We start from the raw sequence: 26,747 nt of genomic DNA, 5'->3' as shown, positions 1-26,747 counted from the left end.
TAGTAATCAATGTAACAATGGTCCGGAGAAAATTCTCTCTCGTTCAAAAATATACAACACACATAAAATTGGTTACGATATTAAATGGACGATACAAATTTCTGTTATGAAAATTAGAGCCTAATTTTTAATTGTCGATAAAAGTACAAATTTTCATAGACGTTCGTAGACTAGTAAAAAAATTGTTAAAAATATTTGGTTTCTCTTTCTGTATCCAAATTAATTCTCACAAAATTTAAGGAACGTCTTTATTCTTTCTGCAAATAATGATCTGTGATATCTATGTTTCTATTCTAAAAATATCGGAAAGGAAGATGATATCAGAAATAGATAGAGGAGATAGAGGAGAAAGTATTTCATTGAAGCGAAATATACGAAGAACAAAAGACGTTGTGAGTGTAAATGAGTGAAGAAATATGGGCTGGTGAACATAGTACACATTTCCGTCAAATTAACGAAACTGCGAATAGTTGGGAAGTTTTCAGAAGCCAGCAGAGAATCGTTTCTGCGGCGCACAATAGCAACTGTAACAAAATGCACTGGTTCGGTCTGATAACGATGCTCTGACGTCGTTTTCACGTACGCATCCATGTTGTTCCCTTTGCGTTGTGTTAATTGAAACACTTTGGTACACGTTCAGAAATCTCTGTCATCGTTAACAATGTTCTGTGCACGGAGAATCTTTGTTGCCTTCTCTGTATGGTGTACGCTTGGACACACGCTATCCAATTTGGGCATAATTTGTCAACGTAAATTGTTATGGCTTGACTTTGATTCCTATTTCGATGGTAGATACTGCGTAACTTCTCTAGAATTTCGAACAATTATTGAGCCAATTTTCGGACAAGTAAACTTTTCAGTTTTAATTCTTGCAAGCTTAAATTCGACTTTGATGTTCAACGTTTCGGGTTTAACTATTTCTTGCAGAAGTAATAGAACGAAGAAGAAAAAAGAAAGAGGAAGTGAAGAAAAAGCATGCGGTGTACAAGACAAATAAATTGAAGAGATGAGGAAAAAGACGAGAGAAAGGAGAGACGATCGAACAGAAAGTATATCCAATAAAGATGAAAGCGAGAAAGAGAAAAAGGGCAGGTCTGGAATCGAATGGAAAGCGAGACAAAGAAAGAAACGACGTAATAAGGAAGGGATCAGTTAGGAAGATACAGGGTGGGAAGGAGAAGGGTGAGAGGGAGACATGGAAAAAGCAATGGGCAAGGAAAGAGAAAGAACGAAAGAAGTAGAGAGAAATATGAGAAAAAAGAAAGAAATGCTTAAATGTAGATGTTTGATGGCGCGAATATTAATAACTCTACGCAGTTGGTATACTAGATAGATTTTTATAAATATTGTTACATAGCACCATTCTAAAACTAACTAGCAAAGAGTAAATGTTCTATCGTTGTATGATGTATTAGCCTTTTCAAGAATGACTTTATCAGAGTCATTAAAGGAATTTTTTTCTGAATTAAACAACGTATTAGACTATGGTCACTAACGAAGCATTTGAAGAACGACGTAGTTACCGTAACAAGCCATAAAATAAATACCATAATCTGTCGATTATTTTGTCATATTCGTTAATGTTAGTTTGTTAGAAAACGCATTCGCTGCTAGTTTAGGCTAATTTGCGGTTCAGTTAAGAAAAGAACTAAACGTAAGTACGTACATACGTATGTGAGAATCCCTCAGCAAGTAGAATTTGTGCTAAAATTAGAATCCCGGAACGTTCCATGACTCTTACGCAGATGAAACGTCAAAGCATAAGCAGTTGAATATCTTCGGTAGGAAAATTGCACGTTTCAAAGAACACAACAAAGACGTTTCAAAACGATATTAAATCGTTTAAATTTCGACATTTCGCTGGAAATTCTATATCCGTGCGTATAAACTCGACGAATCGACACACCTATAGGAGAACGAATCGATAGAAGTCGACCACCGTGACAAAACAATCGAACACCGAAATGGGAACTTGAAAACTAAATTGCACGAGACGAATTGTACATGGCGAACTTTTTCTATTATAGTGGCGCGAATGTTTCTCAGGCAAACCTGCCAGGTGTTCGAAGGCCGTTTACACGTTGGCTGATTTAATTTGGATAGTTTTCAAAGCGGCCATAAATTTCATCTAGCGCAACAAACATCGATGTAGAAGTACAGGCCGCTAAACTTCCATTTGGCTGTCAATGATTTATGTCCTTTTCACGTGGAATATCGTCGCGAAAGATGCACGAGGTTTTAACAGGCTATTCATCGAAATCGAACGGCGTATCGTCGAAACAGGAAATTAACTGGCTGTGGGAAACACTTGAGTCCAGGTACATGCTCATCCCCTTTCCGTATTCTGTGTTTCATAGCTAGTTTTCGTTCACTCGCTCTGCATCCGAATTAAAAGCCAAACGACGCGGATGTTCACGTCGCTGGAAAATTCTTTGTGCGGTTGCTCGTTGTTGATAACAGACAGACCCGTACAATTATGTTATTTAATTAGGTTAGATGTGTCGGTTATGTACGTAAATGTGTAGACGTAATTCGCATCGCCAAAGTTTATTTTCGCTGATATTATACTCGTTAATATAGCGAACTTGATTTCAATTTTTTCGTCATTCTGTATCCGCAATAACCTACGCAAACAGTTAATAGAAAAAAGAAAAAGAATATATATATATATATATATATTTCTTTATTTTCAAGTGACACACTACATATTAGGTGGTTAAATCGAAGCGAAACGAAGTCGAGAACACGTGAACGCGTGGTTGGAAACGATCCATTATATCGGTCCGTTTATATTATACATGTATAGTCGCTAGCAATGAGTGCTATTGTACAATAATCTCATGCAATTGTTATCGCAAATACGATTTCACACGCTAAATCACGGGATGAATCGATTAAATGTTACTGTAATCGTTTTCTCGTTATTACGTTAAATACTCGTCGGTTCAATAACGAGTAAATAATTACCGTTTATCATCTGTCCGATAACATATTCGCTTATCGTTCTGGAGGAAATGTCCTGTGATTTGTCGTTTCGCATTGTATTCCGAGTTATTCGTTTATCGAACGCGCTATGGAAACGGAATAAAAAAAAAAAAAAAAAAATAGAAGAAAAGAAAAAAAGAAGAGAAAACAGATAAAATTGAACAGACGAAATAAAAGAAATAAAAAAAAGAGTGGAAGAAAAAATAAAACAAAAAAGGGAGGTGACGAAAGTCATCGCTTTTTAACGTGTCAGCACGTTCGAACATCCTATTTTGTGGCAATTCGTTCGCAAGTTGGAAACTCGGCCGCGAGAAAAGAAGTGAGAGGCATTAAAGCAGCTTTTAATTACTTTTTTGACACACTATTTTTAGCGGACCGACTTGTTCTCACTTTGTCTCTACGCAGACGACGGAAAACATTTTATCAGACTTCCTTCCTACGTTTCCTACGTATTTGTTGAATTTTAACGATTGTTTAATTCAAAAGCACAGAAGGTGTAATCTTAGAACCATCCTGTTAATTACTCTCTTGCTGTTCTCTCGTTCTGTTTCTTTTTTTCGTCTTTCATCTTGGCTTCGTTGTATAAATGTTATTATACTCCCCGCGTTTTCTTCTTTGTCTGTGTTAGTGTTTAAGAACATGGCGCATGATTTCCGGGCCATATGTTATCTTCTCATTACACGCTTCTATTGTTCCAATTAGTCGAATGACTTTGGGAAGGATAACTAAGGGAGAAATTGTCGGGAAAGAGATATTTTTCCACGATGTTTCGTATCAAAGTTTCGAAGATCCTTGTAATACGTATTTAGCGTTGATGAAATTAGTTTTGACTGGAAAATTTGATTTCAAATCGATTATTTTTCTTTGTGGATTGAAAAAAGAATTTCAGCCTGAACAATACAGTGAAATATTTTCTTGTGTCTTTTCTCGTTGGGGAGAATTGTTACAGTATCTTTGGTATTTTTTCTCTTATCATTCGATATATGATTCTGACTCGTTATTATGTAGTTATTATTATTATTATAGATAATAATAACTCGAGATATGTATCTTTGTATCTTTTTCTAGTTATACGTTTTTTATTGATTCGTATTCTTCCACACTTACTTCATAGAGAAACGTTTTATTTTTATAATTTGCGCGCGATATGAACTATTTATTCTTAATTTAATATCTTCATTCTGTGTAAAATAAAATATTTGCAAAACTTTAGCGTATTCAAAGGGGGCAGAACTTTTTGAGCAAAAGTATATCTGGAATCTGTAAAGAAAAAATAATTTCAATTAAGCTGTCAGAAGCATTTGTATTTATAATTATAAGCATAATTCTATTTATACATGTGACAATTTTTCACATCATCGGCAATATTGTCAGAATATCAACATCGATATTTCAGCGAAACGATATAAACCAGGCCCTCCGTCCAATGACGAATTCATGTAAGTGTCTGAAGCAAATGTTCAGACCGTAAGTTCCAAGTACGTGAGTAGCATAGAGAAGCATGTAGAACACGAAATGCTGTTTAACATGACTGATTTAGGTAGAGTCGAGGAAGTTGGATGGCAGAAAGGTAGGCAACTGTACGGTGTTTCCTGAGAACAATGATCAATTAGGATTACTCTAGCAGGTAAACGTTACGGAGTTTGTAGTTCTGACATGAAGTTATGACCCAAATTCATTTTACTACTTACAAGGAATCATCTTATTTTCTCAAAGTAACTTTAGTCCATAAAATACAACGTTCTTAAGCTTCGAGATTTGGCTCATCTTATTTTTCTATTATTAAAAATACATTCCAAGTTAAACAAAAAGAAAAATATGTAAGGATTGTTGTTGTTACGCATGATTTCTTATTGCAATCTTCTAGCAAATCTTTTCGTGAAATATTCAGACTAAAATTGGGACATGGAAAATCGAAGGCCGCGACAGGCTTAAAAATAAAACACGTTGTGCGATAAATCACATCATTCCTCTTCTCATCTTTCACTTTCGCCTTAGACAATGATTGGTTACAGCCAATAGTTTCAGTAAACCGATACTCGTTAAAAGTTGACGACATTCGTTATCCACACGTCCCTTTTTTCCTCTTAATCCTTCACATGGTGTCGTAAAACGGCTCTACCTTCAACATGTAGCAGCGTAGAAGGTGCTGCAAGCGAATAATCGTAAAAACGAAGGAGTAAAAGCATAGGAAGAAATGCCCGGCATGTTTCCCAAAGATACGACTGTTTGGTGCGCGAATAAAAACGCGATGTAGCTCGACATGAAAAATAATGTGCGCGGTACTGACGTGCGACGATGGACAGTAGTTGGAAGTGGTCGATAGAAGAGGGCGAAGAAAAAGAATAATACCGTAGAGCTTCGTTTATAGGATTGAACCTCTGGACAGCTATATATTCGAAAGTATATAAGAATTATCGTCTGTTGAGCGTTAATGAAAAAAAAAAAAAAAAGAAAAAAGAAAAAATACATCTAGTATATATCTATAATATTTTATATATAAGGCGTAGATTATATGTATAGACGCATACGTATATGATCAATCACCATAAGTGTACATATATCCACCCACCGCACTCGACTTTCTAACATATAATATTTCATTCCATTCTTTTTTTCCTGTCGTACAGCAATTATGAATTTCTAGAAATATTGCCTTCTACCATATCGATAAAAGAATAATTGTTCTGCTGTTGATCTCAATTTTCCGTACGATATGACCATGGTGTTTTGTTACATTGCTAATGAAATTCCACGATATTTCTTGTAACACATAAATGTTTTCAGTGATATGTTTTCAAGTATTTTCGTGAGCCATTGCATATTACACGTACATTGTGTCTTCATTGATTTATCCTTATTGTATACGCAGTCGACTATATGAGTATATGATAAAATATGCATTTAGCCGGATGAAACAGAATGATCATGGAACGCGTCAATTTTTCTGCCAGTTAGTCGTCCTCGTTTCAACAACTGTACCAATGATTGGAAATACTTTGGCGAGACACGGAGTTCGACTGCGTACATCTTTTATCGGTGATATCATTTTTAGACAAAGACGTTGGCAATGAGTGAAATATTAATGGGGACGATTTTCGTTAGGAGCAAACGTAAAAGGAGAAAGAGAGAGAGAGAGAAAGAGGGGAGGAGGAATTGTCTCACAGTTCCACGTTTATTTCATGCGTTTCTTTTTCCTTTTACGAGCCACGCTGCTCTTAGAGATCGGACCGTGCGTTATTTCATCACGTAGATATATCCTTCCCTAGAATATTTCCTTCCTTTCTCCGTTTTTTTCTTTTTTGTCTAAATCTGGAAATTCAACGAGAGAAATGAAATTCTTTTTTTACCCACTGGCGTTCGATATTGCTTTTATGATATTTTGAGAAATTGTAGGTCAAAAGTATAAAAGGGATGATGCGTATTTATCCGTGTTGCCATCTTTCGACGTAATGTTCTTTTAAATTTGATTGAGATAACGAGGGGAACACGACAGAAAACGTCGTAATTAAGAATTTTTAATTAAGTGCCGCAGTTTCGTCCGAACCGAAAACAAACACAGTTGATGCTTACGACTGGCTTAATTACGTAATTTAATTGCGTTGAATAATGAATGAATTACTTCTTAATGAATTGCATGATTTTGAAGTATCTAAGCATTGCGATCTTATAGCCACTATAATGATTTTTATAATTATAGACAAACATATAACTATATATACGGCTATATACAAATTTAATTAGCGAAGCTATAAGTGTTCGTTTTCATATACACAATTGTATTATTAATTTTCTATGTTTATTTATTCTGAGTATAAAGAACACAAGATTCTTTGTGACGATCATTTAACACGTAATTTTTCTTGTCAAAGGTAATCGGCGTTATGACCAGTGCTATTGATAGTATAATAAACGATTGATGGGATATAAACGTTTATAAATTGTTTATCCTCGCAACATGTTCGTGACCTAACGTTTCCGAGTTCCTTGACTCATCGGTTTCATTGAAACACGTTATATCATTAACGTAATGCGGTTCATTGATTTTACGCCTCTATCGAGTCAATTATAGCGTAGATATTAATTGATTTCTGGGAATGTATAGGCAGTGTCTATTTTATTTCTCGTACGATGGACGAAAATAAACACTCAGCCCTTAAGCAATCGCCATATAGGATTACAAAGACATTATTTTGATCTGCTTTCATTTTTCAGCGTAACGTTGTAACAACGCAGAGTATGTTTTAACAAAAGATATAATACCACAATTTTTGCAGTGTTCATTCGTAATTGTAGGCAACATCACGTAAAATAAAAGCTGGTGCAAAAGATCTTTCTGGAAATTTTACACTTTTCAATAATTTGGTCATCATTGGCATTCTGATTAACTTTGAATACATTTACAAATTGTAGATACAATTGTTAATACACTTTCATTTCGTATGAATCTGCCTGGTAATTTAGAAATAGAAACATGCCATTATGTATTCTTCTTATTACTATCGTATGGTCTGCTTTTTTATTTGTACACGTTGTATGTACGTCCTATTGACAAAGTACTCTACCTAAAGATAATCACATTTAATCACAGACCCTAAAAAACATGTTAGTGAAAAAAAGTTAAACTTGTCACGAAACTATTGTTTCTAAATTTGGCATCTAAATGATTGCGGATTTTGTCATTAGGTGGTATTGACGAAATCCGCAACCACTTAGTTACCAACCCAGCGGGTTCTATTTAAATTGCACGCGAAGTATATTTTTTTTTCACAAACAAAAAGAATGTTTAAACTTCTAATTAATTCGAAGTGAAATACCTTACTTGAGTATGCGGAAAATATTTAGCTATATACCACAAACCGGTAGTTTGAACGTTAATTTACCTCTCTTATTCCAACAAATACGCAAATAATCTTAAAATACAACCAACGAAATTTAGGACAAATAATGATTTCCTTACTTTCATACATCGTTTGGCCGAGCTACTTGAAAAGTTGATAATCCTGATTTGGAGCGTGATTCAATATTCCCTGATGAATACATTTATTTAGCCAACGCTTTAAAAAATGAATCTTAACTGCAGGACGATGATGTAGCAAGGAGGAAAATTAAGCGAGGTTACTACTACTTTTATGTGTGTTAATAACGGAAATTGGCAATTTACGAAACCTCTTTGTTCAGATATAAAAAGAAAATTATCGGGCGACCTTTGGCCATAAGGTAGCAACCAGGTTGAGAAAGGGATGGCAGAAGCTGTAATTTTCCGCGCAGCATCCACCACGATAAATATTTTTGCAACTAGTATGCATGGTAGGAAATTGGACATATATGTCAGCGGCTGAAAATTTTGCGTATCACCTGTACTGGATGGCTGTGATTCGTGAATTTATTAAAAAGATTATAACGTTTGCTCGCCTCGTTGAAATTAAATTTTTTGCGTGCGACTCTAAGGACAGAAAAATTGATTAAAATCTTTCCATAAGGAAAAATCGTAATTTTTAATAATACGTTTCTCTGTTGTAGATACATGAATTTTATATCTTATTTCTAATCTTCTTGGAATAAGTTTTCAATATTTAACGCAGCAATTATTGTCACGCTTTTGCACGAAACCAGTAGGAGTGGTCTTGAAAATTCATAGCAAAATTTTCTAAACTGATACGGATATTATATGTCAACCATTTCCTCTAGAGTATCCCATTTATAACATTCCTTAAGAAAAGATTCAGTTACATCATTTTTCCATTGAGCTTCCTTGATTGAAAAATCCGGAATAAAGAAACACTATCGTAGTAAATTAAACGAGATTTGCGGTAGTAACGTTTCCACAATAGCCTTAAAGTACAGATTGTTGCACATAATTTTCGCTAATCGTATTTGGTTGGTTTAGTTTGTCAGGATTAAGTTTCGTAATGGAAAGAGGATCTTGTTCTTTGTCTTTCTTAAGAAAAAGAAACAGTACGAAAATAAACGCGTTACCTAACGGAATTTGTAGAACAAAACTGTTTGCAAGGAAATTATTGGAAAAAGGAAAAATATGCCAAGGTGGCGCGTGACCAGAGCTCCGTTTAAATTCGAGTTTGCATAAAAAATATGAGTATCGTATCGCCGGAATTTTCGATACAGCCTGACTAAAAGAAACGCGTATAGATTTTTGACCGGTGCAAAAAAGCTCGTTCGCGGCAACAACACCGTTTTCGGTGTAAAATTGCCTGTAATCGACAAAGACCGCTCTTGGTAACACCGAAACCGAAACATTTCAGTTTCCAACTATGTAGCAGTTTCGAATTTGTTCCCCTGTGAAATCCTATGTGAAATCCTATGTGAATGGCGTAACGAGGTTTTGTGAAATTTGAAACCTGCGACATGCGTCTGTGTACAAGGTGTTTTATACAAAATCACTATTTCTAAACTTTAACCGTAGATTTTATACGTCTCGATTTGACAAGAAAGCATCATGCGTAAAATATCAAGCCAGAACTGTTTTCATTTTGAAAGTAACAGTGTCAATCTTTTTGATTGACAATGGAGATTTTGAACCAGGTTATATGTATATTAACGTAGGAAAAACTGATGGAAGTTATATGGTTTCATAGTACATACAAAGTACGATAGTTTATGAAAATTCATATTTTTATAAACGAAATTACACGTAGATAAACGAACTATACGTGATTTGTTTTATGATCTGCATATTATATGGAACACGTACTTTGGATATTTTGTATATTTTTGCTCATTGAAATTTTTCATAAGTGCCTCAACGTCCTTAGTCTAGTCATATCGTAGAGCAGTCTTTAATTATTTCTACAGGCTACGAGTCACATAATTATATAGAATAATTAATTATAGGAATATTTTTAAACAATTATCTCTATTTTTTAAATTTCTTGTTTCCATACTTTTATACTACAATTTATTACAAGAAATATCGGGAAAAGGTTGGTTGAAAAATTCTTAAACAATTTTCACAATTTCTATTACACGAAATGGATTTTGTTCTTGATAGTTCTAAAACACTTTCGTAATAACACCAGGAGTATCGTAATTCAGAATCTCTGGATATTGTGATAAATATAACAGTACTATAGCGATCCGAAATTGGAAGAACGCGTTTGCGTCTCGCGGGGAATGATTTTTCTGATTTGTGTCGACACGACCTTTTGTTCCGCGTATTTTCCAGCATTCTACGTTCATGAAATATGTAACTTTCTGACTTTTCCCATTACTCTTATTTCCCTGCTGTTTATATGTTCATGTTTGCTTCTTAGCTTCATCAAGTAGCTACCACCCATGCTTCTACAGTACAAATTTTATTGCCTCTCGGCGTTTGTTTCATTTCTTCCACTCGAATCGAATACTCGCTGAATATAACATCCGGCGGAATTGAATCATCCACTTCGTCATTATTTACATAACGGCCACCCTGATAAGATTAAGGCATCAGTTTTTCAACGACGACTTATACCTTTCGATGATTTATCTCGCATCATTTCCATTGATGCTCCCGTATGAATGAAACGAGAAATTAATTGAAAGATTTAATCAAAGTAAATGATATTCGATTTTCGTTTTTGCGATTACTAAAATCGTACAGGTGATTTTGTTAACTTTCATTGACTTTCATTGATTGTATGTACACGTTAAGAGTTAAGTTTTTGATAAAAGTGGAGACTTGGTACATGGAACGCGCAATAACACGAATCACGATACTCGCCGTTCCAAACCGAAGAACTTTTTTCTCTTTTTTCCACTTTTCTGTGTCTGTAAAAGTAACGAAGATATTAAAACGGACAAAATAAACAAAACACCCTGTATATCACATTCCATGTTTTCATTAAAATATGGTATTCGATACGTTCACGTTGTAACATATCCACGTTTAACACGCGTTCATGATATTCATTCCCTATGTTACATACACCGATAAATAATATTTCCGTAAAATTTCTATTTATAGTATTTCAAAATTTTGTATGCGTGCGCCGTATGAATTATAATGAAATTTTTTCGTAATCTCGCGATTTTTACGACAAGTCGCAGTTACAGGTACGTATATATGTACATGTATAGACCAACACATAGCTCGTAAGATTTTAGACGAATTTCATGATACCGCGTGTCCGTCATATTTAACAAGAATCCAAAATCAATTTCCATCGCATGCATGCGAGCGTGGTAACGTCTGGTTAACAGGACCAAATGGAAGCTTTCCTCCTAACTAAGTAAACAAGCATTATTTGCATTAAATTATACTTAACGTGCTTCAAAGTATGTTTAAACTTGTCGCGAGGCATGATATTTATCGTTGCCGAGATTCCAACGATCGATACACATTACGCGCGAGCATACTTCCGCTATAGTGACGAGTGACTTCCTGCTTCTTCCGTTGAAAATTAATCTTGAATTTTTCAAACGATTTCGATCGTCGTTCTTTTATCGATCAGGTAAATATTTCTATTCGCTTGCTTCCTTTAGGATCGTACCACATTACATTATGTAACACAAATATGTCTTAATTTCGCAATTTAATCGCCTACTGTGTTTATTTGTTTATTTAATATCGATACACGCCTTCCGTTTACTTATTCGTGAAACGTTTTGTTCCTGGTTCGTACGATTGAAGCCATACGACAAAAATAAACTTTGATTTCTTACCTTTCGTGTACCTGGACACTCTTCTCCCCTTTGAAATGACCAATCGAATCGATGAAATATTTTTAGAATAAAGAACAATTAGCGTAGAAGAAAGATAAATACAACATGTTTTTCATAAGATATATTGTAAAACATATTGCGTAATCATCACCTATCAATATCTAAAATAATAAATTTATCGGATTGTTTGGAAGATTGGTAGTAAAATTTAAAAAAAGATTGAAGATTTAGTGTAACGTGTATCGAGATTTATACAATGAGAAATGTCATCAAGCTTAATCAGATTATCATATCATTAAATAAAATATATGCATCTTTCTTTTCGACAATTTTGTGTTATTTATCGGACGACTGGTCACTGTCTTGATAAACATTCCGTAACGTTTCATAAACAGCATTATGTATTCTGAAATGTCGGTTTGCGTACATAGCTTGATCGTCATATGTAGAAGAGTGTCGTTTACTTCAATTGAGAAAGAGGCTGAAGAGCTTCATACGCAAAGGAGCCATGGCTCTGCTTCATTGTTTGGACATTTCCAGGAATATTTTTCCGAGGAAAATTCGCTTCAGTAGTAAAAAAATTGAGGATTTTCGCTTCACTGTGCAGGGTGGAAATGTAAACTTGGAAAGCATATGTAGAAGTTAATCAAATGGAGATCCGAAAAAATAGATCGACTACGTTGATGCAGTAAACTATTTTGCGAATTTAACCGTGGCAAGAAAAAAAGCTTGTATGCATTCCGCGTGCATTATTTAAAACGTTTCAAATAACGTTCTAGAATAAAATTGGCGGAAAGTTTTTCCCGTGAAATATTTAATTTATACAGTTTGGTTTAGAGCAGTCGCCATTGGTTGAAACAGGATTTAATTTTTATTCTAACCGGCACCCCGGAAACGCGTTGTTTCGAATATGGAAGCAGGACAGTTTTTCGAAATTTAAAAAAAGAAAATATCCGACGAAACGTATTCATCATATAGGTATCGTGATAATCAAATTTGTTCTATTTCGTCATATCCGTTTGGTCAGAAAAATTATTCCCATCGTCAAAGGAACGTTGTTTCTTTTTTGAGGAACTTTTTCGAGGTTGTTCCTTTTCGGAGGAGTACGGTGTATCGCGAATAATTTTTTAAGAACGTTCGAACGAAAACAAGTTATTTCATAGAAATATAAAACAGCATGTTAATCATGACAAACAAACTTGTATTAATCGAAAATTTTTAATATTCTAGGATTTTGTAGGAAAAATTCACGAGAAATATTAATCGTAGGAACATAGATTTTAAAGAGTTCTTTTGATTGAACGTGTTAAGAGGAATTTTCAAAAATCAGTTCCAAAAATTCGTTGTCAGAAAAGGGAGAAAATTTCTCGTAAAAAGGATCGTAATGATATTCAGTGAGTAACAGGAGGTAGACGTATAATTCAACAGCATTGAATCTCATAAACTCAGAAATCTCTCATAAATCTCATATTACTTTTATTGCACAAGCCAATGCTATTACCAGAAATATTACGTGCTCCAACATTATGCAAAGTTCTTAATGCAAAGTTTCAGAGTATTATTAGTAAGTAATCTGAGAATTCATATTTCTGTAGCTATCTCAAATTTAAGGATTCCATTAAATCGTTTCTCAATCTCCAGAAGCTGACTAACTGTGATATCGTTTGTGGCATGCACAAAGCGAGTAGTAATTCTCTTGTATGGGTACCAATATCCTGGAATTTTACAGCTATTGCTCAACCGTGAGACTGTTCACTCGCGGCCGTTCTCTGCCTTCGATATCAATGATCTACAAATTCCAATTTCGAATCGCATAAAATTCTTTCGTGTCCATTAAACGTCGAATGTGCATGAATCAAAAGAAAGGGAAAAAAGGAATGAAAAAGGGATGAAAATAGTCGAGTGTGAAGCCAATACGGGTCAATACGACCACGTCGATAATATTCTCGATTTACAGTGTGGGTACTCAACCTTTTCGCGAATGCATACCATCAGATTCAAAATTGAAAAATTACAGTATGTAGGGCGAAGAGGAATATATCTTGTAATGTACGTACAATGTACGAAGTTAAGACTACATGCTTATTATAGTAAGGGTTATTCGACTGGGTTTAACATCTCAAAATTCAACTTCGAACCTGGTACAGAATGATCAAACTTGTACGTTGTAAGATATTGTTAGATTTCAATATGATAACTAAATTCGAAGAATGAAAGAACTACCCGTTATTTTAAGTTCAATAAGAATAATAAATATAAATAATAATTATAAATAATAAATAATAATTTCAATATGATAACTAAATTCGAAGAATGAAAGAACTACCCGTTATTTTAAGTTCAATAAGAATAATAAATATAAATAATAATTATAAATAATAAATAATAATTTCAATATGGTAACTAAATTCGAAGAATGAAAGAACTACCCGTTATTTTAAGTTCAATAAGAATAATAAATATAAATAATAAGAGTAATAAACAGCGAGTAACTTCCAATTATATATACGAATAATGATAACTTTAACTGAGAATATTAAGCTTATTCGATAAACTTCTTACCCATTGATGAGTAGGAGTTATATATCCGTAGAAAACTACAGTCATTTAATATATGGATATCGATTGTTTGATTTTGTAAGGAAAATATAGGGATGTTTATCTATGGTACACAGAATTTCCACTCCAAAATTCTGATGTGTTAATCTATGTACATTCCTTTCCGTATCTCTTAGCTTCCACGCTATTTGGTCTGATGAATTATTCCAATATCTAGTTATCTCTAAGGTGAATATTTTCCCAGCAATAGATATGTTCTTTATACACAAAAGAAAACAGTTATCTGTTATCCTTTACCTGCTGTTACTACTTGTATTTATCAAACGTTTGGCAAATATGTTATTTGAAAACAATTTACTTCTTAAGTAAGATTTTCGAATTATGTTTCAAGCAATTTTATTTCCAACTCACGTCTTATTTTACTTGGAGTAATTATTTGATCTTTTTACTTGTCGTTTCATTTGGAGTATCTAATTATTTGACCTATTTTTCTTTTCTCTCTTTTTTTTTTATATTTGGAGCAATCGTTTGAACTTTTGAGTCAATATTTTCATGTTAAATAAAATGTGCTAGATTCTTCCTCCCAACTCTCGCGTTCAATAATCCCACTTTGGGGACGTTCAATAATCCCACGTTGAGAACCTCTGATTTATAGCATTCTCGATCGACACGGAAAATCGAGTATGAGATCTCGTTTAAGTGCGATTTCCGCGTCGATCGCAGCCAGCAATTTCCACGCGATAAATAAATCTTACGGATCGTCAGCGACGTGCCCGTTTTCCAAGTGGAATCCGAGCATCAGCCGCGTGTACCGGTAACGAAGATTGATTCCGCCGGTGGCCCCAGACTTTGATGAATCGGCGTTCGTTCATCCGCCGAGTTTTCCATTTAAGTTTTACGCTGATCCCTTTAGCCTACCCCTTTCGCCTGTTTTTGCGCATCGTGAAGACGTTCGGACTGATAACGGGCGACCTTTTACGCTATTAAGATGATCGATCGTCGCGACGTTTTTGTACATTCTGCTGAACGGCTTAATTTACAGGCTGCTAATTCACATTTGGCTTTTAGGGCACGTGTTCTGACCGCCTGTGTTCGTGCTCGTTTTAGAAGTCACGATCAAGGGTTGAGAAGAGAATGGGAACAGAATTACCAAATTAAATAAAGTAAAGTTTGTCAGAGGTTCTCGATCAATCGTAACGAGCGAGCTTTCCAAAACTTATGGCTAGCAACGTGCATATGAGATAGATACTTTTATAATCATTATACGAATTATTTCTCGAATAAAAATTTTCGACGGAAGTATGACACGTTCCACTGGATTTACATTTTGCGCTTTTAAAAAGCAACGATTAAAGAAGAGTGGCTGAGAGAGCAAAGGGACGAGAGAGACCCAACGATAGAGTGAGATTTGCCCGCAAATGGTCTCGATCGATCAATCCAATTTGGCCGAAGAATAGTTTGAAAGTGTCTGTGCCATCGAATTCGAGTGGTCTGGTCTTAAGATCTCTTTCTCGATAAAATTACGTCTCTGACGAAGCAATTAACCGGTACTATATAAAAAAGGACGGAGAAGAAGAAGAAGAAGAAGAAAATATCGTATCTTCGGATCGTGTAGAGAAAAAACGCATAGACTCGTCTCTTCTTTTCCTTTCTTCCTCTCTCTTCTTTTCTGTACAAATTGCCCGACTCACAGAGAGGATCGTGGCACGTTTCGGGTGACTCATGTAGGTCAATATAAACCGTGACGGCTGAGCAATATCGGAAGGAAAAAAGTTTTTCTTTGAGAGGAACTGAAACGACGGAGAAGAGGTTCGACGAGGGTCTGTCGACCAGCCTTGACCCTCTACAACCTCTACCGACGCTCCTCTACTCGACCGCGTTTCTTTCGTCGAGAATCGTCACAATTTTAAAGCGCTGTTCGTACATAGTTTATTCAAGCCTATCGGCGAACGATAGAGCTTGATGGTTTTTGTTTGACCTCAATGATCATCGTTTTGTCCCTTTGATCATCGTGTAGACAATGAAAACCGATGAACCTTCTAAATCGTTTGAAAGGTGGCGAACAGAATGACGTGATTTATACGTGCACCATGGATTCCGTGAGTCCGCTGTCATCTTTTGTCTTTCCACCCTCTTTCTTTCGTGTTTCCTCGTTTTCTTCCTCTGTTTTCTTTCTTTATTTTCGTTTTTTTCTATTTTTGCTTTTTATAGCCACGTAAACGCGTGCAAATTCTGTCAACGTTTCCATTTGGACAGGGGACAGGGACAAAGTTTTATGGAGCACAAAAAATTTCCCAGTTCCTGCAACGTATTCGTTCGTCCTGTGACGTGGGGCATTCATTACATCGATCTCGTGTTCTTGCAATCAACGAACGTGTTTTTGTTACGCTCCATGTACAACTGCTATAGATTATTTCGCGAACGAACATTTGCCCTAGTACGTTCCCTTTTCAATTTAATCTCTATTTCTTCGTTACTCAAGTGGAGGAAGAAATTTCTGAGCGCACTGATGCTGGAGAATATTACGTGAAAATAGGAATAAAGCAAAGAAACAAGGGAAATGGGTAGATTACCGTATTCTCGACACGTAACTTTTATCGATTATGCCATTAAAGAGCCGCTAACGAGGTTCCGGCTGTTTTCGAACCCCGTTAAACCGATTTCGCGAGCGCTTCAGTTTTTTCTCTTTCGTTTTTTTTTTTTTTTTTCGAACAACCCCTAACAACAGACTAAGAGGATTGTACGGAACGTGGATCTTATTTTCCTCCGGTTTTACTATCGTTTACTTCGTTCAACAATGATTTAAAGCGTTATAGACGACCTGCTGTACCCGAGATATTCCCTAACAGAGAATTTCATTGAAATTGCAGAAACACGGGCCCCGGATGAAATGTGCAGCCTGCAGAGTGGTAGCCCACGCTGTGTGCGCGGTGAGTCTGAACTTCGCCTGCAAATCTAGCTTCCGGGATGTCGGGGTCCGCCAGTATCGGGAACAGACGAACACTCACCACCACTGGGTACACCGACGATCACAGAAGGGGAAATGCGCAAATTGCGGCAAGTCGTTCCAATCGAAGCTGAGCTTCACCTCGAAGGAGATTGTCGCGGTGAGCTGCAGTTGGTGCAAGCTAGCCTATCACAACAAGGAAGCGTGCTTCAACGTTCAGAAGATCGGAGAAAACTGCGAGTTAGGTATTCACGCGTCTATCGTAGTGCCGCCATCCTGGATCGTGAAGCTTCCCAGGAAGGGCAGTTTCAAGAGTAGCTTGAGAAAATCGCCGAGAAAGAAGAAATCTGGAAGCGGTGCTGGCACTGCGTCCATCAGAAAGAAATCGAAAGAAAAGGATAAGGATAAAGAGCAGGATAAGGATCAGGGGATGTTATGGGTGGTGAAACCTATACCTACGCCATCTGTGAAACCGGTGCTGGTTTTCATTAACCCAAAATCAGGCGGCAATCAGGGAGCCAAGCTTTTACAGAAGTTCCAGTGGCTGCTGAATCCGAGGCAAGTCTTCGATCTGACCCAGGGTGGACCCAAGATGGGGTAAGTTTATGCACAATAAATAGACTGACATCTTGGATATATATTTTTATCAACATTAATTTAAAAACGTCGAATCTGTTTCATCCGATTTAAATACGAAGAGCATAGGAATACGAGGTTTTTCTTTTATTTTCCTACTTCTCGTTTAGAGAGGAACAATTTTAAGATTTAATATAAGATTGTTGGTACATTCGGTTTTGCAACTAAATTTTAAATTACACGCATGTTTCGATAAAATCGCTAATATATCGGTAGTACGATTGTGACGATTTTTTAAATGTATCTACTTGCAACCTTTCCATATGTTCGCACACTATATGCTTCTTGTAACTCTTTACGCATTTTGATTTTCCATAAACGAGATATATCCTATAAATATCCGCACTCTAATAAGAAATAAGAGAAGATAAAACGGAGATGGTGGATACGTATATCGATCTGATACTGCGTTCATTGAAGTGGTAAGATGTTTCACGATGTTGTGGAATCGTAAATTGTGAGACATTATCTATAGGTGAACGCATTTGACGTGTATCGCTGATTGAAAATTTATTTTACATCCACCGTTGGTTATTGTGGATGTTTACGATGGACAACTCTTCTTTCGAACAACTTTGTTGTTGCAGATTCTCGGTATTTTCTTTCGTTGGAGCAACTAATTTCTTTATTATTTTCTTACGTTGTTTAGTTGCTCGTGTTTCAACGACGAATATAATTATTTTAATTAATTTCTTTCGTTTCACTTAATTCGTAGAATATTTACCCTTCGAAGGATCCGTTTTAAAGGGTAGAAAGGGAAGAAATATTTTACATGCTATTTTCTAATTCAGCAGTCAGGGTTATGGTAGGGAATTAGGTTAACTGAATGGAAAGTCAGTCGAATTAGTTCATTGCTCTTGTCGAAAAGGTGGAAGGGATATTGGAAAATATGACAAATGAACAAGGGATTTAATTAAAGTTGCACTTTCTGGCTCGCAGGCCTAGTTGAATAAAGGTGAAGCTTTTAGGATAAAGGTCGTCGCTACGGTATTATCGGAACTTTCTTCGAAAGTTTATTCAAAAGTTCTAGCGTTTCATTTGATTGCTTTCACCACGACATAGTAAACAGTATTATCCACGAATATACCGTAACTTTGTGAATACGATGATAAAAATTTCTTCGAACTTACCTACCAATTAACTTTCCTGTATTTTTCTAACGAACCACTTGTAACGTTTTTTCTCGATATTCATCAAATATTTGAAATTTGTTAATTACGCAAATGAAATTTACTGCGTCTGACGATAACTAAAATAGGAACAAGTAGTTTTTTTTACTTTAACAATAATTTGCAAGTGATGTTGTTGTTGAAATTGTATTTGGTATAGGTATGGACAAACATCGTGAAATTGTAGCATGCACGTGATGGCGTTATCGTCTTTCGAAATTTGACTTTTGAAATATTTGTGTATTACATTGAATAAAAAGCATGTTACAGTGGATTAAATATATTTTTTTTTATAGTTTATTTTGGTTTTTACAATTTGTCCTGAAGGACATTTGGTAAAGTGTTATATCTCATTGGTAATAAAAAAAATAAAATAAAAATAAATATAGCATGTGGGTGGCTACCCCCAGCGGGGTGTCAACTTCGTGTTTTCTAAGTTATATCTTTTATGTGGATTAAAGATATGACAAACATTTGTTACGTCGAGTGAAATGCATTTAATAATGCGTTAAAAATTCTCAAATATGTATCATATATGCTACAAGCTGCAACTTGACTTTATTAATCAAGTATTTGAAAATAAAAGCGATCAATCGGTTAGCTTCATTTTATTTCGAACGATTCGAGATATCATAGCAGTGAATCAACGAAACCATCCGGATAATAATTTTTAATTACCAAATATTCGGTGCTACGTGACTCGTGATAATCGCATTTCGGTTAAGTTGTTTGATTTTATGGTACGTTTTAATTAAATATGTATATTTGTGTGCGCACCTACATGCATCTTTATACTCCATGTTATAGAATTATTTATCGCATAATATACGTAGACAACAACAAATATCCTATAATCCTACAATTTAATCGACTATTATTGTTATTATCGATTGTTCAACTATCTTTGTGATCTCTGCGAGGTATATACATGTACTTGTACTAACTGATTCTTTCTATGTGCAATATGTTTCCAGATTTATTTCAAATTTCACCAATACAATCTTGATAATCGAGTCTCGTAACAGTGTGAATAAAATTTTACTCAATAAAAGGTGTCTACAAACGTTTGAATACCTGTGCGAACTCGTTCTTATAACGCGAAAGGCAAACAAAGAAGAAATTATTTCCTCGAAAAAGAAAATATTTCCTCGCTTTCAGGTTGGAATTATTCAAGACAGTTCCTAATCTACGAGTTCTGGCGTGTGGCGGCGACGGTACGGTCGGTTGGGTATTATCGATCCTGGATCAGATCGGCGCATCTCCTCCACCAGCGGTGGGCGTGCTTCCTCTGGGAACCGGAAACGATCTGGCCAGGGCATTAGGATGGGGCGGCGGTTACACCGACGAGCCAATTGGGAAGATTTTGACGAATATCGGAGAGAGCGATACGACGTTGTTGGATAGATGGCAACTGGTAGTGGAGAGGAATCCTGATGCGCAAGGCGACGATGATAATGGCAAAGGCAAAGAGAATCTACCTCTGAACGTCGTTAATAATTACTTCTCTCTTGGTGTGGATGCGCACATTGCCCTTGAATTTCACGAAGCTCGAGGTTAGTCTCTAAGGTCTCATCCTCCGGCCCTCCCGAAATAGGTTTTCCCAAGCGATATGCAACAGTTTGTTTAAATTATTTAGAAACGTTCCGTCGGTACCGTTGAACCGTCGAAGAACCCTGCAAAGTAGTTAGGAACCTGTTGCTATATTTCATGCGAACGTCTTCCACTGAAATGCCATATTTTAGACCCCTAAGTGGCCGTGTGTTTTCTATGTGGATGGAAACGAGAGTGAATGTAGAGTGAGAGGATGTAAGGATGTTTTGAGGGTGAATGGTTGTGGAGGATCGATAGCTTAGGGGTTAGAGGAGTTTTAAGAGAAGATGTGACAGAATTCTTTGCAAGGTTTAACACGTTAATCCAGTTGATCTATTGGTTAGACGTTTTTATAATTATGAAACGGAAGAATTTTAACTGGTAATGAAATTAGGTATCTAATTGACAAATTAATTTGTCCGATCCGGTTAATAGATTGAATTATTACATTGTACATCTATTTGTTAGTATCAAAAGTATTTGTAACAAAAGTATATCTATACCTTCCATTGAGCTCGTTCGAGTTAAATGACGATAGTTAAATACAATTAGTTGTCGGATCTGAATATTTCGACTGGCATAAATATTTCAGATATTCCGACTGTTACGAATATTTCAAGCAGATCGACTGCCAAGTAAAAATATTCTAGTCGAGTCTCAAAATATAAAGTTGCCTATGAAAGAAAAAGAAACTTGAGAAACAACTTAACCAATAAATCTATTTGCGGAGGACCGTTATTGAAATTCATTGAATATTTCAACCACTACACCAGCCATAAATGTTATCTCTATAAATGTTAGAAGTTGGTCAAATATTTATACGGAAAGACAAAGTAGTATAAAAGTGTTCGACTGTTTTGCAGAGGCGCATCCAGAAAGATTTAATTCGCGGCTACGAAACAAAATGTTTTATGGTCAAATGGGTGGTAAGGATCTCGTGCGACGAAAATGGAAAGATCTCTCAGAATTCGTGACTTTGGACTGCGACGGCCAGGATATGACACCGAAGTTGAAGGAGCATCGAGTTCACGCTATAGTCTTCTTGAACATCGCCTCGTACGGCGGCGGAACGCATCCTTGGGGTGCTGCGAGTGGAACCAAAGAACCATCAACGGAAGATGGAATGATCGAGGTTGTTGGTTTAACGACGTACCAGCTTCCGCTTCTTCAAGCAGGTGGACACGGCACCTGTATTGCTCAATGTAGCACAGCTAAGCTGGTTACTACAAGGACCATTCCAATGCAGGTAAATTTTCTTCATGGGGAACCTTTTATCCTCAAATCAGGTATCGATCATTTTCTCATGGGGTCTCGACCTATCTCACTGAAACATGCAAATTTCGACTTCTTTGTATTATAATTATAATTCTTTACATTTAATTATAATTTTAAGGATCGATCTAATCGAAGATTAGCGAGAGTTTACGTCGTATGTTATTTTAGAGTGATCTTAAAATTATGATAACATTTATCGCTTCTGAGTTATTCCAGGACGCCACGGCAGAGACTAAACTATCGCTTGTTACAATAATTTATTATGCTAATATTTTGTAATCTTATGCAATATCGTAATATCGATGTTGCTAGAAATATTTCATCAAAAATTGGATATTCGATTATGATACACGAGAGTGATTATCTCGTGAGAGTGATTATTTAGATTTAGGAGATAGGATAAAGCTTGAAATCAATTTTTTGTGTATTTAGGAAACTTAAAAAACCGCGCAATAAAAAACTTTGATAATTAAACGGTATGATATAGCGATTTAGTGAGTTTGAGCGAGTAAATAATAGCTTAGCGTGTAATGAAAAATCGCAAATAAATCAGGCGTCGTGAACATAGAAAATATTATATTACATAATCGTCTATGATAAAAGTCCAGCTCAAGTTACTTTATTTATTTTTCTTGCATTCTTCTGGCAAACCCTAAGTTGTATCACGACTGAGGTAGTTTCTCAGATTATCACGAAATAAAAATTTGATCGCACGCCAAATATCATTTATTGTGTACAACTAGAATACCCAATTGTATACAAAAAGAACTATAATTCGTACCTTAGGTCGATGGCGAGGCTTGTCGACTGCTGCCATCCATTATAAACCTAAAACTGCTAAACAAAGCGACAATGCTAGCGAAACGAAGGAACGCGAGCAAACCTCAGCAAGACGTCAAACTGGAGAGGTTAAAACTGCCGGTGATGAAGATCAAGATGTTAGATTACGAGAGGTATCATCACGATAAAGATATGTTGAAGAAGGCCGCGACCACATGGATCGCAGATCCACTTGATCTCGACGCCACCACCGACCTAGAATCACTGAGGAAGATCCTGGCGAAAGACCATAACATGGACACTTGTTGCTTCCTCGACTGTAAGTACGACTATACGGACTGTTTGCTCCTACGATTCGCAAGATTTCTTAGCCACACGTAATAATTTTAGATTTCTTCTCTTAATAAAAATTTATCTGTAATGTTTAAGTAGCAGGAAACAGTAGTAAACGTTTTTGGAAAATTGCTAAATATTTACAAAAAGGGAGCTATCGTTGATTTCAATAATTTTTTAATATCTTATCAAGGTCGTCAACTTTGAGTAGTGTTGTGAAGGATTCGGTTAGGGATCGTCGTTTGTTAAAGAATTATTATAAAAAAAAATTTGCTCAAAGGTAAATAATTTTCTGAGCACAAATTACGTCGTTCTTACCATTCGGATGAATTTTCAGCGTGTACCGCGGAACGATTCTTTAGGATTGATAGAGCTCAAGAGCAACTCCATTACGTGACTGATGTAGCTGTCGAAGCGGTGTACGTTCTCGAGGAGAGTGCCTCCAATCAGTCGAACGAGCCTGATGGAACGAAGATGTCTACGAGCCAGGAATCGGCAACCGCTCATCCGTCGCCAAGGTACTTCTCATTCATCGAATTAGAATTTCTTATTTGAATCATCTTCGATTGATTTGTTATGACGATTCTATCATATGATCCTTTTGCTGATACGTAATCAACATTGTACTGTGCCTTTTGTATTGGTCGAAAGTAAAACGACATGTAACAATATTAAAGCCGCTGATGGAACATGTTAATGTTGTTCTTTGTTCAACATATAGCGGCTATATAGAACTATTGTAAAAATTAATTCCATCATATGGTGTTTAAATAACTTTTATGCTTTATCTCTTATGCTTATTCTATTGTTACAAAATTTTAAGTTATTAGTTTACTTCCTATTATAGTAGAAATTCTGTAGACAGAGTCTAATCTAAGACAAGACATTTCTGTAATTTTATCATTGTATGATATTTCCCTTACTGAATATAAATTAATAATTAAGCTTTAATCAGAATGAATTTTGAAACTCTAATATATAAAGCGGTTAATTGATACGAAATGATTTCAAACTTGAACTATACTGTATAAAGATAATTTATATAATTTATATAATGACACATTGAACGAGATGTCAAAATTAGAGAAATGTTTTCGAGTAGTCAATACACTTTAAACAAAGAATATCTTTTTATGTGATATAGCAGTATACTCATTTGTCTTTCGTCTATATTGTCCACAGAGAGATAATTAAATAATTCCGCATGTAATAACAGTGATCAAGAGCTACGCAATTATGACTCGTAGCTTCAAAATAAATACCTTGTTTGAACCTTTTATTGCCACTTCACATATTCGTCCGTGTGTCCATGATATCTGTAATGGTAATGCAATCGTATCATTAGATTAATAGAAAGAACGTGTAATATAGCGAAGAACGACCAACAAAAAATGCAGCCATGACAAACGAGAAGCCTAAAGAAGAGTCAAAGGCGCAGCCAGTTTCGGAACCACAGAACGCAACGCCTGAAACTGCAGTGCCTGAAATTGCAGCGCCTGAAACTGCAGCGCCTGAATCACCACCTAAAACTGCAACGCCTGAATCACCACCTGAAACTGCAGCGCCTGAATCACCACCTGAAACACCACTTGAAACAAAGATACAGGACAAGGATCAGGATACTGCGAAATCTCATGAATCGATGAGTAAAGACGCGCCTCAAGATGAATCTCCAAATGTGAAAAAGGAGGAAAAAATATCTGGAGACGCGAACAAGCAAAGCAGTTCCTCAAAATCAATCTCTGCCACGGTTGTCTCACAGTCACAAAATCAAACACTACCTACCTTCATTAGGTAAGCTATCATCATTTGTTAAAGTCAACTTGATATCACAGCACATGAATGTATAATTAGAAGTTTATAGCTAGTTGTACTAATAACAAGGAACGTTTATTTAAGAATCTTTTTATTCAAGAAGAGCTACTACTACTGATAAGAATTGCTTATATGAGAATGCAACTTTCAATGAAATATTCGATGGAGGAACGTTTGAATTGTAAGACATAGCGAAGAGATTAAGTTTCTACCTTTTTGTAAGTTTAAAAATGATGAAGTGTTAAGAGTTCAAGATGAAGTAAAATTGAATGTCTTGTATACACTAAGTATTTTGCTCTTCATTTTTTAAATTAATTTTTTTACTTAACGTAATGTAACCAGTGTAAGATAGAAATATAAAAAAGGATATAAAATATGCGTTGTTATTTAGTCGATTCACTTAACCTGAAAGAAAATACGTAACTTTAAATAAAATGGTGTTATGTGTATCTGAAATCTCTATGTAAAATGTCTACCTTGAAATCTCTATCTTTAATAATAATACCGTGAACCATTCATTCCGCATTCCTTTTAGCTGCAGGAATCTATATCTTTAAAAACGAACCCGCACGCCATTCACTTCCAAACCGACCACTCTATAGAAACTTTAATTTCGTTCCAGTGCTTAGGATGTTCCTTTTACTTGTTTTTCTTGGTTACTGTTGCGGAGGAATGCTAGTTAATACTGTATTATTCTGTAGCGAATACGTTCGTTTCTTTCTAGAGTTTCTCTATGCCAGTGAAATGGAAATGTCTTTGAAAATATTTAATTCTTTTTCTCTTTTTCTTTATCTTTTAACTTCTCCCGTTTCGGTTAACCACAATATCAATTTTTTGCGTTATTTTTTTCTCCACGAAGCTCGAAACCTCCATACTATCTATCCTATAAGGTTTTATATTGAATAAAATAGAAAAAAGTTACAAATTAAGAAAGAAAAGTCAGAGAAGAATGATTAATTTGAATATAAAAAGTATAAAGAGGATAAAAATAATTTTGTTCCAGTCCACGAGATAGACTTTTTGGCTTGAGTTCTGAGGTTCATACGTTTCACACGAGTTTACTGGAGAAAGCTAGCGATGGCATTTTGAAATCAGCGAAAATCGGCGATCTACAGGCTTTGAAAGAATTTCACGAGAAAGGATACTCTCTTCTATCCATCGACTCCTCTGGACAAACTGCTCTTCACCTAGCGTCAAGATATGGTCACAAGGATATTGTCAGATATCTTATCGCTTGCGCACCATCGAGTATTCTCAATATGATCGACAACGACAAGTAAGTGTATCATATAAAAACAGGCAGAAAACGAAGATCCAATGTATAGAAACGGATAAAAGGCGAACAAAAGTTGATTCGATAGAAACAAACTAAACAAACGTGGCTATCATGAAAGGATAAAAAGAAGATTTTCCATGACATTTCAAAGTTCGAAGAATTAGCTTCGTTTATAGCACAAGACATAAATAACCGACTATAAATGCTCTAGCGTAAACAGGAAAATTTTTTGTTCATATTTCAAAATCTGTTCAGTATATGCAAACTATAATGCCGATCAAGGAAGAGATTTATCAAGGAAGATTAAACAGAGAGCAAACGAAAAAAACAAGTGATCTGCACTTTCTAATTGCAGAGGTCAAACCGCTCTGCACAAAGCGGCTCAATATAAACGTCGTTCCATTTGCTGCATGTTAGTGGCTGGCGGTGCTACTTTAATCATCAAGGATCGACACGGCAACACACCTCGCGATCTAGCCCTGCAAGCGGAGGACCGTGACCTCGCGGCGTATTTATGCAGTAAGTGTTTCCATTTTTTTCTTTGGGTACCCTGTTACAGAAAAAAATATTCCGCGAGTCTAAGTTGCGAATATAATGACGTAATAAAGCACAGAATGGTAAAAAAAATTAGGGTCAGTCGAGAGAAATAAAAATCTACGTTAATAGCTTTATCAGATGAACGAAGAAAACATTTTCTATTTCATATATTGTATTATTTTATGAA

The 26,747-nt window shown here is 35.7% G+C and overlaps 1 protein-coding gene across 3 annotated transcripts in view; it reads left to right on the top strand.

Moving 5' to 3' along the window:
* LOC132915527 (eye-specific diacylglycerol kinase) overlaps window positions 1-26,747 on the top strand; it is a 96,949-nt gene that overhangs the window by 54,539 nt on the left and 15,663 nt on the right. For all 3 annotated transcript variants that reach the window (XR_009659893.1, XM_060975411.1, XM_060975406.1), the window contains 8 exons: window positions 17,073-17,746; window positions 20,113-20,507; window positions 21,408-21,790; window positions 22,606-22,918; window positions 23,270-23,450; window positions 24,304-24,726; window positions 25,751-26,023; window positions 26,379-26,542. Coding sequence is in view for 2 of the 3 variants with exons in the window: in XM_060975411.1 (XP_060831394.1) it covers window positions 17,073-17,746; window positions 20,113-20,507; window positions 21,408-21,790; window positions 22,606-22,918; window positions 23,270-23,450; window positions 24,304-24,726; window positions 25,751-26,023; window positions 26,379-26,542 (2,806 nt within the window). In the remaining variant the exon portion in view is untranslated. The remainder of the gene's footprint in view (window positions 1-17,072; window positions 17,747-20,112; window positions 20,508-21,407; window positions 21,791-22,605; window positions 22,919-23,269; window positions 23,451-24,303; window positions 24,727-25,750; window positions 26,024-26,378; window positions 26,543-26,747) is intronic.

This window comes from Bombus pascuorum, chromosome 1 (genome assembly GCF_905332965.1).
Source record: "Bombus pascuorum chromosome 1, iyBomPasc1.1, whole genome shotgun sequence".
NCBI classification, from domain to species: Eukaryota; Metazoa; Arthropoda; class Insecta; order Hymenoptera; family Apidae; genus Bombus; species Bombus pascuorum.
The sequence above is the reverse complement of the archived record's forward strand: the minus strand, read 5'-3'. Positions and strand labels throughout refer to the sequence as shown.